We start from the raw sequence: 17415 nt of genomic DNA, 5'->3' as shown, positions 1-17415 counted from the left end.
GACCAATCCTCCCACCCTGAAAACCATTTCCGCTGTTCAAAAGCCATTAGCGACAACTCTGTCACACACAATAACAAGTTCCAAGATACACACAATCGCACACACACACACACACACACACACACAATTTGTCAATAAACATCCGGCTGAACACTTTTTGTTACTTCCGCTATTCTATTTTTGTCTTTGCTTCATTTTGCTTACTGCACTTGTTGTTCGATTGTTCCAATTTCATCGCATGTCTCATATTACACCCCTTTTCATTTATTTTCTTTCCTTTTCGTTTCTTTCTGTGCACCTTTATTGATAGTAGCTATTGTTCTATTGATGTTCCCCGTCTATTGTAAATTATACGCAACGTGCACGCAACAATTTGTTAGCACTACGCTCAATACAAATTGCGTATACGCCGTGTGGTGGCAACTGTTGCGTGTTGTCTGGCTAGCCAAAGTGTCTGGCAACAATTTATATAGTCGCTGTTGCGTTCGCTTGTCGCATAATTAAAGCGTAACAAGAGTCAGCAAATGTGGCAAAGTCATTAGGCAAGTCCACTTGGGTTTGGATTGGAATAAGCTTTAAGCAAACGCAATTAAGTCCCAACTGCAAACGCTGACTGAAACCCAATTTTATTTTTGGCCAAAAACTTGTAAGCAGCCATTGCCACTAGCCAATGACACTTGCTGTGAATGAAGCGCCCAACGAATATGTAATTTATTTTAGCTGTGAGCGAAGAGTTTTTAACAGACCATTCCACAAATGTATTTAATAGTTTATTGTTTATTCCAGTGTAAAACAATACCCCAAAGTATTAATTGTAATTAGACCATATTCTTCATGTGTTCTGTGTATTAAAAAACTCCCTTATAACCTTATATCACTATGCTATATGCACATTGTTTATACAATTAATAAGCAGCAAATAATAAGTAAATTCAATTAATCTTATATCACTATTATTTTAAAGTAAGCACTCAGTGTACAAAAAAGTATCCCTTACTTTTTATACTATGCACATTTAAGAGTGTGAAAAATATTGATGATGGAATCAGGCTATTAAAGCTTAACTAACTGACACAACGGCCAAGGAATGATTCAGCCAATATTCGTTGCCTTAATTCAAGTTTGTCTGATGCACCTCAATTTACATTATTTAATTTGACTATTAAATAGTTTTCAAAGTTCAAAGTGCCATTATGTGTATATTGTGTATGTAATTTAGAGGTAATTTCAAGCGCTAGTTAAACGCTGCCATAAGATTAATCCAATACGTTGGCCGCTTTAGGCTCGTGTCACTGGCTCGTTGGCTAAAGTCTGCTGCTGCTGTTAACCAATTCAGCAATATGTACACAGCTTTGGGAGCACAGTTTTCGTTCTCAAATTGCAAGGACTTTAATGAGTTTGACAACTCCTTTTCTTGCACGTCGATTTTCTCTCCTACTCTCCTTGTTTCTGTGTTTGCTAGATTTTGCTGGTTTTGTGTACGTTGTTCTGCTTCTTATATTCTAATTGTTTATTCCTTCGTCTAAAATGTTAGTGAATTTCTTGTAGAGCAAGCGAAACTTTGTTCAAGTAGCGATAAATTTTACGCCTAATTACTTTACCTTAATGCACTGTCGTCATTTGAGCATCAAGAAGAACATTAAACGAAATTTTGTACAACTTTGTTGCATTTACTTTCGCAAAAACTGACAGCCAGCGACCACCCAACGGCTGTGATAATATCGGACTCAAGGCAGAATCTAAAGGACACAACGGTGAGCACAACGCATCTCCCAACTGCGGCAACAACAACGACCACAATAGCATCCACAACGCTGCCCCTAACAATGGGCGCACAGCCCGGCTCCAGCAGCAGTGGAGCGGGTGGTGGTGGTGGTGGAGGCGGTCTCGGAATGGGTCTCAACATGGGCACCTCGCTGAGCATAACACCTGCGCACAACACCACTGGAAATCATCTGGAATTACCATATGCCAACAATCCCAATCTACTCAGTCCCGATGTGCTCAATCAGCGTAGAGGTAAGCATCTAGACTTGGAAACAAATGACAAAGGAATTATAGAAAGTCGCCAAGTCAGCTCACAGAGTTTTCAAATCTCAATTTAAAGTAACAAATATTATAAATATTTTTATTCAAATAAAATACAAATAATTAATTATGATTAAAATAAAGGACATCATAATTCTGGGGGTATTAAAATGTTTAGAGGAATCGTTTATAATTTTAAGAAATATTTATTCACAAGTTCTTCAGCATACTTTGTACGCTTAGCTTTATTGTTAACTATTTCTCTGCTTAACTAACCTTTATCCATATCTCTGCATCTGGAACATAGGTAGTCGCAGACCCTCCATACTGCCCGTGCCGGATATGTTTACCTCCTCCTCGTTCAGCATTGCCGGCAACGATGATGGCGACGAGGGCGATGAGAGCGATGATGAGATCGATGACGAGATGCCCTGGCGATCGCCCTCTGAGAAGATTGCGTAAGTTCTGAGCCTGAATTTCTGTGTGACACTGAAGTTTTATTTTCTAACCAAGCAATTGATAATTGAGGCACTTTCCCCCGCCCTTGTACTATAGTATTAAATATGCATAACTGTATTGTGTACACCCAATCATAACCCAATGACCAATGCAATCTCCAAATGCACATAGCCTACAACCAAACTAACCTCTAACTGTATTCCATAACTGTACAAGATAAGTGTACCTCTACCTCCTGTTTTGTTTATAAGAAATAAACCCTCAATTTGGCGTACTATCAACAATCTAACGAAATTTCTTACAATTTATGTATATATCATATGTATATAGTGTGAAAAGGCGATATTTTCAGCATTAGTGTGTTAGGTTCTTAATTGTTAATTAAATATTTTTATCTATAAGTCAAATTCAGAGTCTCTTTCTAGTCGCATTTTGCATCACTTTATTCCTTTATTCTTCCTTACATCCTACATTTGCAATTCTATTCACCGGACAATTTCGAATAACTATAATATTCAAAAAAAATCCCATAATCACTGCATATTGAAATTATGACTTATATACTTTTAAATATATATTTAAAATCAATGTAATATGACATGAAACTTTCAAATTTATCGTGACTGATCATTATTATCTCCATCAATTATTAATTTGATTTGTAACTCAAGTAGTTTTCTACGAACTGTCGACAACATTTAAGTCCAAAGTCCGGAAAATGCGAAATCAGTTATATTGAACTCTATTTTTTATTAAACAATTTTCAACACTATCAGTTCTCCGGTTAATCCCTAAGTCTAACTACGATAATCCTATCTTTCTTTAATTTGCATCGTTTTTATTTAATATTATTTGTATGTAATTTCTATATAATTAAGTTGGTAATATTTCACAAGTTTTGGTCTGATTTAGTTATTTGCTCTGTTTTTTCCAATTCCTTGTAGTAAATTTTGAAGTTTATTATTTTTTCATGTAATAAATAATTAAAATAAATAAAAAAAATAATAGTTTTAATAAAAACTGTCGAATATTTTATATACATTATTTTTTATATTTATTTTAAATTTTAATTTATTTATAATTTTTTTTTGTTATAAATTATTTAATTATTTAATATTTAAATTTATTTAAATTTAATATTATTTCAATTTTGCATTAAATTAACAATTTCTTAAACTAAAATCAGTCCACAAGTACGTAAAATAAAATCAAATATTTTATTACAAATAACAATGCTGAAAATATCGCTGAAGCCCTGTCTCTATATACTATGTAAATATGTATGTACTCATATATAGTAAATGTCGCATTAGTTGTAATCGCATTAGCTTAGCTTAGACTATTGTGCCGAATGAAACGCAGCCCAACTGACACTCCCAGTTGACTCTCGCAGTTGCTTGGGCGGTCACTTTCCACAATCGCGAACATATTCGCTCATCATGAGCTCCTCGGAGGACTCGTATCAGCGGGGCAGCGTAGCTGGCTCCTGTCTCTATTGCAGCGCGAATGAGTGGCCGCCTGCACCGGTGCGCCGGCGTGCCATGAAGAAGAGCTACAGCTGTGACAGTGAGTGCGTCCTGCCCACCGCCACCGGTCAGCGGTTGATGCAGGGCGCGGCAACGGGGATGGGAATGGGGATGGGGATGGGCGGTGGCACGCTTGCGATGCTGGCGGCACGACGGCGTCAGCTGCAGAGGTGCTGCTGCAGCTTCTCGCACGAAAGCAGTGGCAGCACCACAACAACAACCACCTCCGCCACAGCGGCGCTGGCGCTGAGCACCACACAAATGGGCAACGTGTCCGGCCAGCAGCCACCGTCGTCTCTGCCACCTCAGCCGCCTCTGCCGCCAGCTTTTACATTCACGTCAAGCAGTTCCGTTGAGACGCGTCGCTTGGCGCGTCCGGTTTGGGCATCCGACCTTTCCGGGTAAGTTGGAAAACTTGGGAAAGGGAGGGACGGAAGCCACCAACTTGGAGTAACCATTTTGGAACGTTCCATTGTTGAAGAGTTGTTATCGTTGCTCGTTCCAGTTTCAGTTCCAGTTGCAGTTGCAGTTGCAGATGCAGATGCTTGTGCTGTTGTTGTTACTCTTTCTCAGTTGCTTATGCAATGTTTTTTTGTTGCCTGCGACAGTTGCTAGTTTCTTGCCTCGGGGCAGCTTTTAATGACTTGCAACGTTCACCTTAAACACAGCGTGGAACCACTTGAGCATTGCTGATGATGCTTCTCTGCTGCCTTTACACAAATACTTATATACCCTGCCAGTGCCAAGTCCCCCACAGGGTATCTGGCAATTAACAACTTATATTTCTGCGAGAAAAAAAAATTAATTTCCGTTGTCTAAATTTACCTTAATTAAATTCGAGGTGTGTCTGCTTATACGAAATAGTCTCTTAGTTTCTAAATAACAATTATGCAACTTTCTGTAAACAAAATCTAATTTCCGTTAAATGAAAACAATGTGGAATTAAATTCAATTCAATTTCGGTCTGTTGTTATGCGAAGTAGTCTCCTATAGCCTGATTCCAATAGGATGATTTTTCTGTGAGAATATAATTATAAAACAATAAACTAAATAAAATAAATGCCACAGCCACTTTTCCGCAAATGAAGCATTAATAACAATACATTATAAAAATAAATTCAATGAATTAAACTATAATTGTATTTTAAAATAATATTTTTCAAATATCAACTATTTATAAATATTGATGTTTGCAATAATCTTCATAACATGGACACAAAAAAATACCCGAAATATTCGGGGCGAATTTCTAACATTCACAACATAGTTTACGACTGTTGAATGTATTGAATGTTGCCCCTTATGGAAAAATATACATGTGTTACTTGTAGTCATTCAAGAATGTAAGATATTTTTATGGTGGAATCAGGCTAAGCCTAATTTATTTTGTAGAGTTTGGAAATATTACATTAAATATTTATTACTTTATAAATTTGTTTAAGCACATAAAATGTAATAGAATATTAATTAATAGAATAAATAAATATATATAATGTAATAAAAAAGTTAAGTGCCAAGTTCCAAAAAATAATCTTTAGAAACAAAGACTCAACTACTTCGTATAAGAACTAAAAATATATTAATTGATATTTTAATAAAACAAAAAAAAAATATATTTATAAAACGCATTAAAAAAACATGTTATATTTGACATTCTGACTCTGTCTGCTAAAATGTTTACAAATATTTGTAATTTGAAACTTTCCAACTTTTCTTAATTATTGCTAATCTCAAATGTAACAGTTTTAATAGATTATAAATATTTTTTGCGTTCAAAAAGGCTGTCTACATAAAAAGTGTTGTTCGATCTTGTTACAGCATATCACACAGTCGATCATTTCGACTATTTAATGTCAATCCTAATTGTGCTGCTGTTATTGTTGTTGCTGCTTCTGCATCTTTTTTGGTTTTGTTTGCTTTGTGCTGAGTTGCATTTTGCATTTTGCATTCATAGAAAATGTTGTCGCTTCAAGCTGTTGTTCTTTGGACTGTTTGTTTTTGGTATCTTTTACCGTTGCCGTTGCTGCCTTAGTTGCCTTAGTTGCTGTTCATTTACAGTGTTGAGCTGTGCAATTAAATGCGCTGTTGTCTGAAACACTGAGGAGCAACACGGGGGGGTTGTCTCTAATATTTAAATTGGCATCAGCTGTTCCTAGACGTAGCTTACAAATGCTGGCGTGTGTTGCACGTTAATTGCATGCACTAACAATCCCCACAGAAAACTATGTAAAAACCACAATTAAGATAAATAGCCAAGAGCTCTGTAGATACATTTCTTTAAGATACATTGTTGTAGTTCGTAGTCACTTTAAAGATACTGCAAGTTACTTTTATGATTTAAGCTCAGTGTGTAAAATACTCTGCTCTTGATGTTCATAACCTGCATTCATCATTTGCCTAACGCTTGTCCTTTAAACTATACGCTTAACATTAAATTCGAGCAATTGTTTGTTTTGAGCGCATTTTCATACCATCCACAAACGCTCACATTTTGTACTTTGCAGGATTGTCAAAGGTTTTCCGCCAGTTTCGCCCTTCATCGGGGTCAGCCCGACACTTTGCTACCTGCTCAAAGAGAAGAAGCCACTCTGCTGCCTGCAACTGGCCCAGGTGAGTTCGCCCAGTCAACAGAAAGGATCTTTGCTGAAATATTCGAAATATTGTTTTGGGGCAGGTGTGTGAGCACTGCAGCTATCGCAATGCCAAGGAGTATCAGTGGCAGAACAAGACCATAATTCTGGCCGCTGATTATGCCTCGAATGGTATCTACAATTTCATCATACCGCTGCGTGCTCACTTTCGCTCCAAGACCTCGCTGAATCCCATCATTTTGCTGCTAGAGCGTCGACCGGATGTCGCCTTCCTCGATGCCCTCTCCTATTTTCCATTGGTGAGCCCTTCTCGACCTCAACTCCATTGAGCTATCCTTTCACGATCTATGTGCTGTAGGTGTATTGGATGCTTGGCTCCATTGACTGCTTGGACGATCTGCTGCGGGCTGGCATTACACTAGCCGAGAGTGTTGTTGTGGTCAACAAGGAGCTATCCAATTCCGCCGAGGAGGACTCACTTTCCGACTGCAACACCATTGTTGCTGTGCAGAATATGTTCAAGTAAGTAAAATCATTCTAAATTTCAAATGTTTTAAAATATTAAATATATAATTTATGATTTATTTATGATTGAAGTAAAACAAATATAATTACATTGGGATGAAAACTCTTAAGCTTTTATATAGTTTGACTATATTCATTTCATTAACGAATAGTAAAATAAATGTATTTTAATAATATTTAGTAATATTTACTTATATTTTTGCATAGAGATTGATTAACTCTTATTAACTATATTAACTATAATTTCATTTAATCAAGAATTGAGCTATCAAAAAATATACACAGATCAGGCTTACTTACAAATTCTACCTTTTTGGTGAAATCAATCAATACACTTATGGATATAGCTTAATATTTACCCATTAAAAATAAGTTGCCTTCGGTAAGACAACTTCATAATTCACTAAAGAGTTTTTATAAAACTTTAACGACCTTATTAAGTCTTTTCCAAAGCTTTCGCTTAAGTATACGTATATAGACTAGTTCGAAATGATTTAAATATGTTTAATAACAGACTGAATCACAAATGAATACATTTATAGGAATTAAACTGGCCACAAGATGAACTTCTCCTTTGAACTTTTTCAATATTTTTTAAGCTTTCGATTATAGATATATTTATTCTACTTTAATTAAGTGTAAATATATCATTCGAAATGATTTTAATTGCTTGGTTTCTCTTTCTCGGTGCATTGCTCGATTCAGATTCTTTCCGAGCATCAAGAGCATCACGGAGCTGTCGCAGAGTTCGAACATGCGATTCATGCAATTCCGGGCACACGATAAATACGCGCTGCATCTGAGCAAAATGGAAAAGGTCGGTAACAATGGGCCCGTTGCGGTGTTCGCCGCAGTTGTCATTGGTTAATTTGTCGCTCACTTAATTGCAGCGCGAGAAGGAACGCGGTTCGCACATCTCCTACATGTTCCGTTTGCCCTTTGCGGCCGGAGCGGTCTTCAGTGCCTCCATGCTGGACACGCTGCTTTACCAGGCGTTCGTCAAGGACTATGTGATTACGTTTGTGCGCCTCCTGCTTGGCATTGATCAGGCGCCGGGCAGCGGATTTCTAACCTCGGTGAGTGTGGCCTCGACTCAAATCCGATTATGGATTATTAACTGTCTCTCTCTCTCTCTTGGTTTGTATCTTTTGGCAGATGCGCATCACCAAGGATGATATGTGGATACGCACGTATGGCCGCTTGTATCAGAAACTCTGCTCGACGACCTGCGAAATACCGATCGGCATTTATCGCACACAGGATACCTCAAATGCGGATACGTCACATGTGAGTAGCTCGCCGGTCGAAAGATGGGGTCCCTTCTCCGCCTTCAGCAGGCATTGCGTGCGCTTGCGTCCATCGGTGAGTCCAAAACAAATGCAGCAAATAAATAACTAAAAAAAAAAAAAAGAAAAACAAAAAAAATATACCCTCAAATTTGGGCTCTCCACAATAATCTATTCAGTCAATTGAATTGGCGGCACAATAAACGAATTAAAACAACAAAAGAATTTTCTCTTTACCTTATGTACATTACACATACATTTCAAACACACACACAGCCTGTCTCTTTCTCTGTCTATCTCTCTCTCTCTCTCTATCTCTCTCTATATATATATATATATTACTCTGTCTATCTCTTGCTCACACAATTTCGATTGATTTCGATTGATTTCGATTTGTCATCGAAATTGATTTGATTCGCCTAAAAAATTAGGTACACGCAAAACGCTGAAATTAGTTTTATTTGAGCCTCTTAAGCATTTGGTTTTTAATTTTATTATTTTTATATGCGCAGGCATTATAATTTTGTATTATTTCGATAAGTTTCGAAATTATTTGTTTTAATTGGTTGTCGATTGTTTTTCAAATCACACGCTTACGCTTCGAAACTAACTGCATTTGAGACGAGTCTGCGATAACTTAAAAATACTTCATTTGCATATTATACTCAGTACTTGTATGCATATATTACTTACCCATAAGTACTCGTATACTATATCATTTACTACTCAACTACCTAGTATACCAACTCTATTTTTCAATTATTACTAGAACTTAATGAACGTAATGGCAAAGCTAAAGATATTCTCGAACTTTCAATTAACGTAACTATAACTTGCTTTCAAATATTTAGAGTTTTAATCATACATATGCTTAGCCGAATTATAAATTAAATAAACCCCATCCTTACTAAAAGAAAGCATAGCGTGCTGATTCAGTATTAATTGACACAATTCCCAAATTAATTTTGTACATATTTTAAAAATAAATCCAAGTTTGTAGTTTTTTCTTTTACATATACTTTATTCAATAGCCAGTCGCAAGTTGGTATACCCCAAAACCCCTGTTTCTACTCATTATTAGCTCATTTCTGCCTAAGTAAACACACACATGAGTTAACAATATGATGAACCCCATCGCGCATTCCCCGTCCTCATCCAATAACTGTTGATCTTCTGTTGCTAAATATGATAATCCAAAATTATTGATCATACAAACCACTAACTTAACATTTGCCTAAATGTTAAACAAAGAAAATAAACTAATTGATTTGCGTTTGTATTGGACTTGACCAGCTATTGAAAAACGCACACGCACGCAGTGAGTCATATTATTAAATAGACTAGTCGAAAGGAACTACAACAAAAACAAAAATACAAAAAAATATAGTAATTAAATACTAATCAAAAACACCAAATCAAAATATTACAATTCTCCTATAACTCTGCCTGTCGCATTCCTATGGCCAACAACCACATTTGCTTGCCGTGTGTGTGTGTGGTCGCGTGTGTGTGTGTGTGTGTGTGTGTAGATATAGTTCAATTTGTTAGGATTTTGCTTGCATGACTCTGTTCATCTTCTTGCTGTTGTTGTTATTTATTTTTGCTTTCGTTTTTCTTTTTTTTTTACATTTGCATGCAGGCCTTTTAGTTGGCTAATTGCATGCGTCTGTTGTGCGACCTGCACCACAGGACAATAGCTGGACACAAACAACATTATTAATATAGGCATTGTTAAGACACACCACAGACAACACCCAACACCCGCAACCCCGCAACCCCGTTTTCCCTTAGCCCCACAACTTATTTGCTTGTTTTCTGCTGTGTTGTGTTAATCTATCCAATCTTTAATAATATAGAGTATATATATATATCACAAGCTACGGTTCCACACCGAAACGCCACTTGTTAAAATTGTGCCTTATACACTTTGCTATTGATTCTAATTAAGAACGGAGGTATCATATAATATCATCTGCAAGATTATACATATTTGCCGATAATTCTATAAGAAACAAACATAAGCAAAAACTGCAAAAATAAAGTACAACTAAGATAGCTTCAATCCAGAGAGCTTGACTTTAAGACACGCAGAATATTTTTATCACAGATATATTATGTCAAGTTATATTGAAAGGTATTGTAATTGAAAATATTTGTATTTTAAAAGAGGCGCTTTACTTTCTTGAAATATCAGTTGATTGTGGCATTGATATTGCCAAAACTTTCGATGAATTATCATTTATAACATTCGCAACATACTTTACAAATGTTGTTCCTTATGGGAAAATACACAAACAAACTGTGCACATTCAAGAATGTAAGATATGATGATACTGATTCAGCTGTAGATCCTGATATATTTATATAACTTATGAGATTGGAGATGCTTCCTTCTGCCTGCATTTGCACAACTTCATTGCAAATTTTGTTATTACCTTCATCAAATGACATTCGGCAAAATGTTTTCCTGCAAATAAATTGATGTACCCAATCGAGGCCTTTGACCAAACTCTATTTGCATGTGGAATCGTAGGTCTAATCTCTTAATGGTTTTCTCTTAAAAGAAACACAAGCCTATTCGCCATTGAACTTTGTACAGCTGCTTTTCATCTGAAATGTTGATTGCTAGTTCCTTTCAATAAATCACGTTTTCATTTGCAGTTCCCTGCAAGCCTCGCTGTTGAAATGCTAATTAAAATGATTTGTTTGATGAAAAAATCGATGCAAATTACAAAAGTTGTGCTTAAGCCGACACTTGTTTATAATATAAAGTTGCCTTGTTGAGTATTTTAAATAGATGTGTTGAAAGAAAGACATGCTAAAATGCGCTTGGCCAGCACCAGATCAAATATAATTTAAATTTTGTTGCTAGTTTTCATTTTAATTGCTCTTGATTGATTTTACTTAATTTATGATGTAAGCTAAATACACGTTAAATAAAAACTGGACATGTTTTGGCTTTTAGTTATAAGCTTTTTATATGGCATGATATACAATACATTAAATGTTACCTTGTTTCGGCCACACACACAAATATACAAATACATCCATATATATATATATATATATATATATGATACATGATAAAATCGTTAACATTAAATGAGCATAAAGCCCGAAACAACAACAACGAATACTCCATGATTCTTGCACAATGCTGAACAATCTGCCATTTCAATTAAAAAACAATTAAAAATGTAAATCATTTTGTGTTTAACTGAAATTCATTGAAATTTGCATACAATCCATCTGACCATACGACCGAAATTACGCACAGTACGATGAGGAGACCGCCACTCCCGACTCCACCAAGGATAGCTCCGAAATGCTGCGAGGCGTCACATATCGTCCCCCCTCGTCAGGTGGTGGCGCCTCGTCCAGTTACCGTCCGCGCCAGAAGTCGGTCAACTGCCTAGGTGGCTGTTCGGAGCGAAAGGGATCATCCGTAAGTACATCATACAAAAATAATTGAAAAACCAGAGCACACGGCAATTTAATAGCAGGCCTTCAATCCCCCCCCATCCCCCCGTCGAGGTAGGTGAGATTTTGCGTTTTGTGGTTCTTGAACGCTTTGACGCATGCTGTTGGATTTGGATGCCAGAAACTAAGTACATCCATGAGATTGTTTCATTAGCTGCACACGCACACACACACACACACACACACAAATACCCATATTTATATACATTCCAATGTAAATAACGCAGACATTATTAAAGGTAGCTAATTAAATGTTTACCCTCCTCATTTACTATCATCTTTTGCAGTACTCGATTAATCTGGCTGATGAGGCACGCGATAATCATGCCCAGCAAATCGAAAGAGCCGAAATTGCCAATCTGGTGCGAAGTCGCATGGAGTCACTGAATCTACCGACCATTGACTATGACGATGTCAGCGAGAAGCGTAATCACTTATCCTATGTGATAATCAATCCAAGCTGTGATCTTAAGTTGGAGGAGGGCGATCTAATGTAAGTTGCTTCCTATTACCCATTATTAATGGTTTTAAATTTGCTGATTTTGTGTTCTGATTAAGGCGTTTTCAAGAATTCTAGATTTAATTAACTAGTTAAAAAGTATGTTTCAAAATGACATTTAAGATATGATATGAAATTGATGAGTAACTCAACTACTCAGATTGATCGAGATGTTTTGAAAGCAATATGTCAAAGCATAGAAATATAGAAACAGGATGATTCGACTCACGATATCGATCAAGAATAAGACACTTTATTTCATCAAAAATAGAATGATCAAAAGGTATTGATAATACAATCTTAAGATTACATTCTAAACCTAAAAGCTTTGTAAGATCGGAATCTTCAAAATTGGAATCTAAGTTCTCAAATACCACCTTGAATATTTTGATGTTTCGCTACGATCTATTCGGGACAAACAATATCAATTCCGGTATTTCAACTTTAAGGAAATTTAGAATTGGATTAGTATTAAATTTTCTATCATCCAGTTCCGATTCTGATTGGACAGGTTACTTTGCACTTTTTAAAAGAGGTTCTTTATTGATCTAGAAGAATTTCAGCTAGTGAAATGCTTAAATAATGTATTCTAAGCATAGTATATTTAAATGTATTTTGAGGGAGTATATTTTGTAGTGAACATCATTGAAAAGCGCTCAATTTAAAGTTTAATAAAATTGCAACAGGGATGGAACATTTGAACAGTTTGATTTGAGAGATGAAAATTTCCAAATGTAACCATTAGAGCCATTTGAATAAACAGAAAAAAGACAGTTTAAAGTCATGTTTCGTTTTGGTTTCTGTATCGTTCACAGCTATTTGGTGCGACCCTCACCGTTTTCGGCGCAAAAGACATTCGAGCGCCACAATTCGCGTCGCAAGTCGAACATTTCGTTCTGTTCGAATATCAACATGGGCGCACAAATGCCCAGTATGCCCAACACCGCCGTCGGAGCTGGTTCGCGTCGAGGCTCCGGCATCGCCGGTTTGAACCCAATGCAAATGCAGAGCGTTCAGACATTGGCCGGGTATGGATCCTCGCAGCGCTGTACGCCCCCGATACAGCAAATTAAATCGAATTCTCTTTCTCTACCCGACAGTCCGACGGTGGTTGGCTCACAGCGCGGCAGGAGTAACTCATTGCGGGTTGGCTATTATTCTCTATCTCCCTCCCCCCCTCCCCCTCTATCTCTGTCTCTAACTCACTTACTCAATCACCCAATCACACAAGTTCTGTTACTGTTTTCGTATTTGCGTTCACGTTTATCAACACCCCACAAACCCCCATTTGTGTTCACAATTGTACCAAATCAATGCCGTTTTCTGTGCATTTGTCAGCAAGCACCAGAGTTGCCAGCGTTATCAGAAACGTTTAGCATGGCACATGCAACTCTGTAGCTAATGCAATACACAGCAAATAGCATGAATACAAATTCATCCAATTTTGTTTTCCATACTCTTGCGGAAACTGTTTATGAAAGCAACAAAGATAAATATATTTTATTGATGATAAAGTTCCAATTTGGGACTGGGATTCATTTAAGAAAGATTTACCATTGAGTTAGTTTTTAACAAGGAATACCTGAATATGTTTTAAAATTAAAGTGCCAAGTGGAATTGGGGTAATTGGAATTGGGAAAAATTTCAAAAATAAAGGATTATTGAGTTTTGAGCATGTTAAACACAAATCTTTTCATTCAAGCACATATTAAAATTAAACATCAAGTCAATTTACAATTTAAACTTAAAAGAAAAAATATAATTTTACTAATTTACTACATGTTTTAGAAAAATTATTTAAAGTTGGTTAAAAAAAACAATTGCATTTTAAATTAAATATTATTTACATGCAGATAAATGGAAAAGGCAGTTATTTATATATTTATATTTGTATTGGTTAAAAAAATAAATAAGGAGTTCTTTTAGCAATGGATAAACTCAAAAAATTAAGTTAAATATTGTATATTAATCTAAAATGAGTACAGTATTTATGAATAATATCGAAAAAAACAAAAAATAAATTTTTAAAAATTGAATTGCTGGTGCAATTTTAGCAATGACTTAAGTAAAATAAATTCAAATACATACGTATATATATATATGTATGGCTTTCACTAGTTCTGCAAGGGTATAATTGACTTCGGTGCACCGAAGTTAAGTTTCCTGTACTGTCTCTATTACCAATTGGCTAACACAACACTTAGACTTGGGCCAAATAGTTGCCAGCAGCTGTTGTATGAAGAACAAAATACTGTAAAATGCAACAATGCTCACACACAAACACACACATATATTTATGTGCATATATACATATATATTGTATATACATACATATTTATACATAGTACATGCACAATCTCACACAAGCATTTCGAACATCAAAATTTGGTTGCATTTCGTTTTCGAAAGACTCGCAAATCCATTTCACAAAATTGACGCGTATCAAAGCCGCAGCACTCAACAGCCGCTACAACAGCAACAACAACAACCAGACCAGACAGCAACAACAACAATGTTATCAGCAAAAACAACAACTATCAACAACAACAACAACAACAACAACCGACCAGTTCAGCAAACATTCATAACCATAACGCACGCACGAAGCGGATAAATCCACATCACGTTTCCGTTTCCGTTACTCGTTTTGGTTGCACCCAAGCAAAAAATAAAGACAAAAATAAATAAATTAATAAAACAATCAAATATAATCAAGAGTGCACCATGGACTTGAGTTCAATGTGTTCGATATGTGCGTGTTTGCCCCTAGGCCAAAAAATAATCTTAGCCAATATGTTTTGTGTAATTCATGTATTATGTGTATTAATTGGTGGGGCCAAGATTTTGCTCCATTCAGTTTGCCCAACCACATTTCCGCTAATGTCCACCAATATTGGTTGGAAATTTTCGTGTTCTTCTGTTTGCAGATCGATAGCGATATACTGCTGCGTCGCTCCTCATCGCTGCGCCAAGGATTGCCCAGCGTGGGCGTGAGCCACGGGCGGCGCAAGTCGTCGCTGGAGGAGATTGGCATCAGTCACTTCACAACGCTCATGCAGGCAACGAATCACAGCAATCCCATCAAGATATCGCTCAACGGCAGCATTGGCATGGAGGTAAATAGTTGATAGATCACTTAGATCACCATTCTCACAAATTCTCGCACAGAATCAGATTTCGTTGCAGGTGACGCCGCCGGAGGAGCCGACGCCCTTGTTGGGTGTGCCCTGCATTTTGGGAGGCGGCGGCGGTGGTGGCATTAATCCCTCAGCTCTCGGCGGCGGCGGCGGCAGCAGTGGAGCCGGCATGCTGGGCGCCGGCTCATCGCTGGCGATAAACACCGCTGATCTGGGACCAGGACCGAGCACCTCATCGGGCGCTTCACTGCAGGCGCAGGACTCGCTGCCGCAGTCGTCGCAGGTGCCGTCGCCGCAGCATCTGCAGGGCACGATTGTATGATACAACCTGATGTGGGGTCGCCGATTCCGCTCATCGATGTCGAAGAACAAATGGATATAGAATACGGCCAGCACACACAGGCGTCGAGATAAATTCTAGAGCCAACAAATGCTGACTCCTATTATTAAGTTTAGCTGCTAGCCCAAACCCAAATCCATTTATATATGAGCAAGAGATGTCGGCTGTATTTTCGTGATATTTCGAGGCATGATAAGATATAGTCAAAAATGGGAAACCCTTGCCGAATGCAGATAATAAAATTATCTGTAAAATCCATACGACATTTTTCTTTACCTTAAAGATTATTATTATTCTCAATATTATTTTTAATATCAATAATAATAATATTATTATTATTCTTATTATCATTATTTCATTTTCTTATTGCTATTATTATTATTATTAGAATCGGTTCGACATCCATCCGTATGACTAAGTAAAAAGACTTTATATTTAGATTATTATTTTTCCAATATGTAAATCAAATTAATTATCGACAACTTTCTTTGCTTACCGCACATAGATTATAATCGATTTCCGATAGCAATCGTAAACGCAATTTTAAAGCCACAGCTTTCTTATTTGGTATGAACCAACTGTGGCATTAATTCAATAAAATCTACAAATTTATTCAAAATTGTTTTCTATTTACCTATGCAACATAATGCATAAATAGAAACATAAGTTTGCCTCATAAGAGGTGCCTCATGAAATGCTAATTTTCAATATTTTCATATTCATATATCATAACATATATCATATTCATATCCCCATTCATAGAATGTTCATACGATGACAATTTTATTATTATATAATACATTAATATTAATATTATTAGTTGTATCATTATTATTTTTACCATGACATATTCGACCTCACGGGTCACGAGTTAATCGAATCACGCCATCATCTGTAAGTTGTATGTACTAAGAAAGCCAACCTAACCCAACCCAACCCACCCGAGAGCAGCCTATCAGTCAGTGTCTGTGTTGTGTGTGTCTGAACAAATGCATTAATTCTAGTATTTCCCTGACCCACTTCAACTTGCGTAGTTTTGGCCACTTGAACGAAGAGAAGTGAGCAGTGAGAAGTGAGAAGTGAGCAGTGAGAAGTGAGAAGGAGAAGTGATTATCATTTTGCTTATAGCTTAGCCTAAGTATATGAGTAGCAATCAATTATATTCAAAATTTCGGTATGCTTTATTCAAATGAGGCAAAATGTGTTTTTGGGAACAAACAAAGTAGTTAAACTATTGGCATGAATGAGGTTTTAATCACATTAGCTAGCTGTAAATATATCGTGCGAATATGTGTTAGTTGCTAATACATTCAATAGATATAAGCCAAAACAAATCGATTTATTTCTAGCATATCTCTCTCTCTCTCTCTAATGATAATTAGCAGCCCCAAACCATGAGGCTCAAACAAAACCAAATTAGGGGGCATCGAACAAAGTAATTAAACTGCTTTGAAAAATAAAACCAAGTAATTGATGTAAATACGATAAATATAAGCACTTAATGTAGTCAAATTATTCCTGCTGCAATATTCACAGACAGTTCT

General features: G+C 36.5%; 1 protein-coding gene across 11 annotated transcripts in view; it reads left to right on the top strand.

Moving 5' to 3' along the window:
• The window catches only part of LOC6559773 (potassium channel subfamily T member 2), a 143078-nt gene extending 126912 nt beyond the window's left edge, over positions 1-16166 (top strand). For 3 of the 11 annotated variants that reach the window (XM_032743583.1, XM_043214363.1, XM_032743582.2), the window contains 14 exons: positions 1693-2019; positions 2336-2486; positions 3881-4414; positions 6518-6623; positions 6688-6903; positions 6963-7126; positions 7835-7946; positions 8020-8205; positions 8285-8491; positions 11693-11860; positions 12183-12388; positions 13210-13540; positions 15322-15510; positions 15563-16166. In XM_032743583.1, coding sequence (XP_032599474.1) covers positions 1693-2019; positions 2336-2486; positions 3881-4414; positions 6518-6623; positions 6688-6903; positions 6963-7126; positions 7835-7946; positions 8020-8205; positions 8285-8491; positions 11693-11860; positions 12183-12388; positions 13210-13540; positions 15322-15510; positions 15563-15853 — 3188 coding nt within the window. In that variant the 3' untranslated portion in view covers positions 15854-16166. The remainder of the gene's footprint in view (positions 1-1692; positions 2020-2335; positions 2487-3880; positions 4415-6517; positions 6624-6687; positions 6904-6962; positions 7127-7834; positions 7947-8019; positions 8206-8284; positions 8492-11692; positions 11861-12182; positions 12389-13209; positions 13541-15321; positions 15511-15562) is intronic. The other 8 variants (XM_032743575.2, XM_032743581.2, XM_043214359.1 and 5 more) reach the window with 8 other exon arrangements.
• The last annotated feature ends 1249 nt before the right edge of the window (positions 16167-17415 follow it).

The sequence above is a fragment of the Drosophila grimshawi genome, unplaced genomic scaffold, assembly GCF_018153295.1.
Source record: "Drosophila grimshawi isolate 15287-2541.00 unplaced genomic scaffold, ASM1815329v1 contig_1369, whole genome shotgun sequence".
Classification (NCBI taxonomy): domain Eukaryota; kingdom Metazoa; phylum Arthropoda; class Insecta; order Diptera; family Drosophilidae; genus Drosophila; species Drosophila grimshawi.
The sequence above is the reverse complement of the archived record's forward strand: the minus strand, read 5'-3'. Positions and strand labels throughout refer to the sequence as shown.